This window comes from Thamnophis sirtalis, unplaced genomic scaffold (genome assembly GCF_051295495.1).
Source record: "Thamnophis sirtalis isolate CommonGarterSnake01/CBP01778 unplaced genomic scaffold, rThaSir2_p1.2 scaffold_14, whole genome shotgun sequence".
NCBI lineage: Eukaryota > Metazoa > Chordata > Lepidosauria > Squamata > Natricidae > Thamnophis > Thamnophis sirtalis.
Genome location: NW_028261394.1, coordinates 26,761,119 through 26,768,087, shown reverse-complemented (window position 1 = coordinate 26,768,087; position 6,969 = coordinate 26,761,119). Strand labels below are relative to the sequence as shown.

The 6,969-nt window shown below is 48.7% G+C and overlaps 1 protein-coding gene across 1 annotated transcript in view; it reads right to left on the bottom strand.

Moving 5' to 3' along the window:
* Positions 1-6,969, bottom strand: part of ADGRG5 (adhesion G protein-coupled receptor G5) — a 32,646-nt gene that overhangs the window by 10,417 nt on the left and 15,260 nt on the right. Inside the window, exons 7-8 of the mRNA XM_087728930.1 lie at positions 6,908-6,969; positions 3,344-3,465 (exon numbers count right to left, since the gene is read on the bottom strand). The exon at positions 6,908-6,969 is cut by the window's right edge and continues 48 nt beyond it. Coding sequence (XP_087585056.1) covers positions 3,344-3,465; positions 6,908-6,969 — 184 coding nt within the window. The remainder of the gene's footprint in view (positions 1-3,343; positions 3,466-6,907) is intronic.

Genomic DNA, 6,969 nt, shown 5'->3' with positions numbered 1-6,969 from the left:
CCACATCTATCGTGTCATGGAGCACCATCAAACGCATCGTGCCGCAGCTTTCTAAACGCCAGCTGAACGATTGCCATATCACACTGAGAGACTATCAGGGCAACCTGATTCCAATAATTGGCACCCGCAAGGTCAGAGTGCAGTTCAAGGGGTTTGACGGCCGCCTACCCCTCATCGTAGTCGACGGACGGCTGCCCAGCCTTCTCGACCTCGACTGGTTCCAGTCCCTGGGCCTACAGATCAGCGGAATTCACCACCTCAGCTCAAATGCACTCGACTGCCTGGTAAACGAGTTCCCCGAAGTCTTTGATGGCAAATTAGGCAAGTACACAGGCACGCCGGTTTCCTTTAACCTCGACCCCTCCGTACAGCCGGTGCGGATGAAGCCTCGCCGGGTGCCCATCGCCCTCAAACCAAAAGTAGACGCTGAATTGGACAAACTAGTGGCTCAGGGCATTTTGGAGCCAGTGGACCATGCCAGATGGGAAACCCCCATTGTGCTACCCATCAAGCCAGATGGCAGCGTGAGGATTTGCGCTGACTACCGCTGCTCAATCAACCGTGCCTTGCCTTCCCACGCATACCCAGTACCGGTGGTTCAACATCTGCTGCACACCTTGGGCGAGGGGACTGTGTTCGCGAAGCTCGACCTCGCCCAAGCCTATCAACAGCTGGTCGTGGACGATGAAGCAGCTGAAGCACAGACAATTGTCACGCACCGGGGTGCGTTCCGTTGCCGCAGACTGCAGTGTGGAGTCAGCATTGCCCCGGGACTGTTCCAGAGCTTAATGGAGCGGCTGCTCCAAGGACTCCAAGGCGTCGTCCCCTATTTTGACGACGTCCTTGTGTCAGCCACCTCCATGGATGAACTCATGGCCCGTTTGCGCATGGTTCTCCAAAGATTCCAAAAAGTGGGCCTGAAGGTTAAGAGAGATAAATGCCAAGTTGCGGTATCCCAGATAGAATTCTTAGGGTTCCTTATCGATGGCAAGGGCATCCACCCCACGGCTGCCAAAACCAAAGCCATCGTTGAGGCCCCTGCTCCAAAGAACAGAGCTGAATTACAGGCCTTTTTAGGCCTACTTAATTTTTACGCTGTCTTCCTTCCCCACAAGGCGACAGTCGCTGAGCCACTGCATCGCCTCCTTGACTCGGGTGCCCCTTGGGTGTGGGGCCGCCGGGAGGCCTCCGCGTTCTTAGCGGTCAAGCACCTGCTTGTTTCCAACGATGTGTTAGTGCAGTACAGCGAACACTTGCCCCTTGTGCTCGCTTGTGACGCTTCACCCTATGGGGTGGGCGCCGTCCTTTGCCATCAGTTGCCCAGCGGAGCAGAGGTGCCAGTTGCCTATTTTTCACGCACGCTCTCTGCCGCTGAACGTAACTATGCCCAAATTGATAAAGAGGCTCTTGCCATTGTGGCTGGGGTGCGCCGGTTCCACCATTACTTGTACGGCCGCCCATTCCAAATTGTCACCGATCACAAGCCCCTGCTCGGGCTGCTAGCTGGAGATCGCCCTGCCCCGCAGGTTCTCTCCCCACGCATGACCCGCTGGTTTGTTTTCCTGGCCTCCTACGACTATCAGCTGAAACACAGACCGGGGAAGCAGATCGCCCACGCTGACGCTCTCAGCCGTTGCCCCCTGCCAGAGGCCGTGGACGACCCTGCTGCTGCCGCACCTGTCTTCCTAATAGACGACCTCAACCTTCCTCTCTCTGCCGCCGACATCGCCCGGGAGTCCGCAAGGGATCAGGTAATCTCCCGGGTGCTAGACTGGGTTAAGCGAGGGTGGCCAAAAGACCCCGTAGACAACGTTTACCTTCCCTTTAAATCACGCCTAGCGGAGCTCTCCGTTCAGCGCGGCTGTTTGCTGTGGGGTCATAGGGTTGTCGTACCTGCCTCACTGAGGACTACTGTCCTGCGGCAGCTACATCACGCTCACCCGGGAATTGTCCGGATGAAAGCCTTAGGTAGGAGTTATGTATGGTGGCCTAAGCTAGACCAAGGCATCGCCGACCATGTCGCCGACTGCCCGCAATGCCAGGGTGCCCAGGCGCTGCCACCAAAAGCTGAGCCGCGAACGTGGGAGCCCTCTTCAGCCCCTTGGTCCCGCATTCACGTTGATTTTGCTGGCCCTATCCACGGCCACATGCTCTTTGTCGCTGTGGACGCCTTCTCGAAGTGGGTCGAGGTCGTCCACATGTCCTCTACTACTGCCGACGCGCTAATAGCAACCCTGCGCCACTTATTTGCCACCCATGGCCTGCCCGATGTGTTGGTGTCCGACAATGGACCGCAACTGACAGCCACCAAGTTTGAAGCTTTTCTTGCTTCCCAGGGCATCCGGCATGCCCTCACCTCACCGTTCCATCCCGCTAGCAATGGCTTGGCGGAGCGCACTGTTCGCTCCGTCAAAGAGGCTCTTTCCAAATTAGACCACCTTCCCTGGCAGGAACGGATTGACACCTTCTTGCTAGCCCCACACACTACTCCCTCGCCAGAGACAAACACGAGCCCTGCCGAGCTCCTCATGGGACGACGGTTGCGGACAACCTTAGACCGTTTGCACCCCACTTATTCCGTTGCCACCCCATTGGATTCCCGGGGAGGGTCCCGTTCCTTCATCCAGGGGGAGGCAGTGTATGCCCGGAATTATGTAGGACATCCCTTGTGGCTACCGGGCATAATAACCGATCAGACCGGGCCCTGCTCCTACAGGGTCAGGCTCCTCGACGGCAGAGTCTGGAAACGCCATTGCGACCAGTTGCGGAGCAGGCACCGACCACCAACAAGCCAGCAGCAGTCAACCGACCTGCCAACCCCGACGGGCACGACGACCGACGCAGGGCAAGGAAACGAGGAGGTCAGCCGAGATCCAGCAGCATCAGTCCCAAACCGAAGCAGCGACTTACCTGGTGGGCCAGCACCATCCTGCGTTCTCCGGCGGCCCAGGCGATCGCCGTCCTCCGGTGCAGAGTCCTCGGTCGAACAGCCAGAGCCTTCAAGCGAAGCAGAAGGGCCTAGGGCATCAGGCCGCATCAGGCGGCGTCCAGCTTACTTACAGGACTACGCCTGCGCGAACTTAAGGGGGGAGGAGTGTTGTGTTCTGAGCTTGCGCTGACTAAAGGTTTGAGCGGGAAAGCGCTCGACAGCTGATTGGCTGATCGTTTGACAGCTCCTGTATAAATAGGGAGCTGTCCAAACGAGCAGCGCGCGTTCCTATCTAAGCCGGTTCTGAAGTGTTAGCTTGTACTTTAAGGGAATAAACTTGTTAGCCTTTATTCCTGTCTCTGCCTCAGTTCTTCTGGCTACCCACAGGTCCTTGGTACACACCAACCTGGTTACCTGGAGAGAAGGTATAAGAAGATGGTGATGAAACAAGCCGATGCTGAGATTCCACAGCCGATGTCACTCAGAAAGGTTAAAGGAGTCAGCAACCTTTCATCCACAGGTTCAGCAGACAGTTTCTGAATAAGCGGAGGAAGAAGAAATGGCAGAGCCAATTACAATGAAAGGGATGTGTATGTATTTCTTGCAGAGGTAATAAATTCCTGTCTTCCACTGGAACCTCCATTATCCCCCATCAGCACAGACCACAGTGTCTTAAATTGATGAAATGTGACCTGGACCTACACATGTTTTAGATACTCTAGTATCCAGTAAAGGAGCATGGTCCACACAGAAGGATTCGCTACCTTTAACAATGTGTTAGACCATAGAATAATAGAGTTTAACAGATTAACAGAGTTGGAAGGATCTTGTAGGTCTTCTAATCCAACCCCCCACCCAAGCAGGACACCCTACACCATTTCTGACAAATGGCAGTCCAGTCTCTTCTTGAAAGTCTCAAGTGATGAAGCTCCCACAACATGTGAAGGCAACTTCTGTTCCATTGCTTGATTGTTCTCACTTGTTAGAAAATTCCTCCTTATTTCTAGGTTGAATCTCTCCTTGATCAGTTTCCATCCATTATTCCTTGTCTGGCCTTCAGGTGCTTTGGAGAATAACTTGACCCCCTCCTCTCTGTGGCAGCCCCTGAGATATTGGAACACTGCTATCATGTCTCCCCTGATCCTTCTCTTCTTCTTGATCAGTTTCCATCCATTATTCCTTGACTGGACTTCAGAAGCTTTGAAAAACAGGTTGACCACCTCCTCTCTCAGGCTGACCCTCAAGTATTGGGACAGTGCTATCATGTCTCTCCTAGTCCTTCTCTTCACTAGACCACACATGCCCAGTTCCTGCAACCGTTCTTCATACATTTTAGCCTTAAGTTCCCTAATCCTCTTGGTTGCTCTTCTCTGCATTCTTTCTAGAATCTCAACATCTTTTTTATAGTGTGGAGACCAAAACTGGATGCAGTATTCTAGGGATGGTCTTACTAAGTTGGAAAGAACCTTCTAGTCCAACCCCCTGCTCAAGCAGGAGACTATATATCATTTCAGACAAATGGATGTCCAGTCTCTTTTTGAAAGCCTCCAGTGATGGAGCATCCACAGCTTCTGAAGGCAAGCTACTCTATTGGTTGATTGCTCTAACCATTAGGAATTTTCTCCTTAGTTCTAGGTTGCTTCTTTCCTTGGTTAGTTTCCATCCATTATTTCTCATCTTGCCTTTTGATGCTTTGAAAAACAGTTTAACACCCCTCATCTTTGTAGGAGACCCTCCAATATTGGAACACTGCTACCATGTCTCCCCTGGTCCTTCTTTTCATTAGTGAATGTGCTAATGTGCCAAGTGTTATGAGATTTCAGCAGATACTCGTGTTGTTGCACAAAATGGACAACATTTTTTCTCAAGTGCACCCATGCTCATCAGACATTATTCCTGGGCCAATCAGGCTCTCTGTTCGACTGTATAGTTTAATAAGTTTTTTAGATTAAAGGTTACTTAAAATATTGATCCCAAAGGCAACTGAACTTTATTGGCTTTTTTCCCTTGAAAACGTTTCACTTCTCATCTAAGAAGCTTCTTCGGTTCAGTTCTTCGGAACTGAAGAAGCTTCTTGGATTATCAATTATTTATTTAATTATATCTACTATCACTAAATGTCACTGTTTAACTAGTTTTAAGTTATATTCTTACATCTATCAAACTGTATCTTTCCAATAACAAAACAATCTTATATCTTCTGCCATAATATTTTAACTCAGATATTTATACATGTTACCCTTATACCTCCATGTATATAATGTGTAGTGTTATGATAAGTAATAATTGGATATGAATATTGAATGGTACCCATGAAAGGAAGATTAGAAATTCTTTTGGATTATATACAAAGGTTAATAAAAAAGAATTAAGTTAGATACAGTTAAGTTTTGATTATTAGGGGGGAAATGTTATGATACAGGATAAAGGAGGGATAATGATGACAACCTATATATATAGAGAGAGAGATATAATATAAGGAAACTAGATGAAAATTGCCAACAGCGATTTGGAAAAGAGGATTTGAAAAGTTTGTTATTAAATATTATGGATGTTTAGTTAGAATAGGACATAAGGATTCAGTGTCAGTGGGGGATTTTAGAAATATTAAATGAAATGCCAGTATTTGGTTATGTATTAAATCTTGGTATATTTTATGATGAAGGACATTTAAATAATTATAGTCAAATGAAAATGGAGATATAAGGGTAACATGTATAAATATCTGAGTTAAAATACTTGAGTTAATAGGAATTATGCTTGATGACTGTGGAAGAGATGCACGAAAACCTTTTGTAACCAACTGATACACTTTCTACAGTATGTAAAAAAGGAAGATTTTATGTGTTGTATTTGTTTTGAAAATAAAAATAAATTCTTTTTTTTTTAAAAAAAAAAAAAAAGAAGCTTCTTGGATGAGAAGCAAAACGTTTTCAAGGAATAATCCGAAAAAGTCCAGTTGTCTTTTGGAAAAGTAGCTTGGGGACAACCATGAGCTGGATGATTGGGACTCTCTATAGAGATTTAGGCTGTTGACCTGTTACAAGGCAAAGCAACAACCTCTACCATCTTCATGACTTCTAGGGGTCTCCCAGGGTCCACAAAGTTCTCTCTGGGGTGGAAGAGAACATCCTAACCATTGCTGCCCCTTCTAGGCAATGGGTGCTTCATGAGTGGTTATGCCTATGCACCCATCACATGCTTTCCAAATTCTAGAGTTGCCCTATCACCCAACAGTGCCTCTTCTTACCTTAGACCCATGATGGCGAATCTATGGCACATGTGCCCAAAGTGACACACAGAACCATGTCTCCTGGCACACGTGCTGTTGCCCGTTCCTCTTCTGGGTTTCTCGCATGTATGTGCGCATGACGATCAACTCGCCTTCATGTGTGCAGCAATGCCAGAAACCAGAAGAGCTGGTCTTCTGGTTTCCAGGGTGCGCAGGCACGCTGGCCAGCTGATCATCATACGTGCAATCATGCCAGAAACCAGAAGCCCACCTGGCTGGGGCACATGTGTGCACTGGAAACTGGAAGTTCATTTCCCGACATGCGCATGCCTCCTGGGCGCTCCTCTTCCAGGTTGTGGCCCCGATGAGTGTGTGTGCTCCCCTTTTGGCACTCAGTGCTGAAAAGCTTCGCCATCACTGCCTTACATTGTTACTCTCAAGCAATCAAATGGCATGACTGTGCAGGCAGAAATAATCTCTTCCATTGCCTTCTCTTGGCATTTAGGTTCATGCTAAGTAAAACTACATAGAACTGGGCATACTTTGTGCCTCATTTTAGGTGAGATTACAAAATAGCTGCCAAAAGACCATATGGAAAAAGATTGAGGTTCTCTGCTCGGTAGGACTTCATTTCCACCGAGGGGCCTTCAACAGAGCAAAGGTTGCATCCAAAGCACTCCAATTTCCCAGAAGACCTTCTCAAGAAGAAGTTGGTGCACCAGAGACCCAAAGAGCAACTGGCTTACCAGAAGGACAGCAAAATAAGTCAGATGGCTGCATTTGCAGAGAACAACGTCCTCCTGGCTGG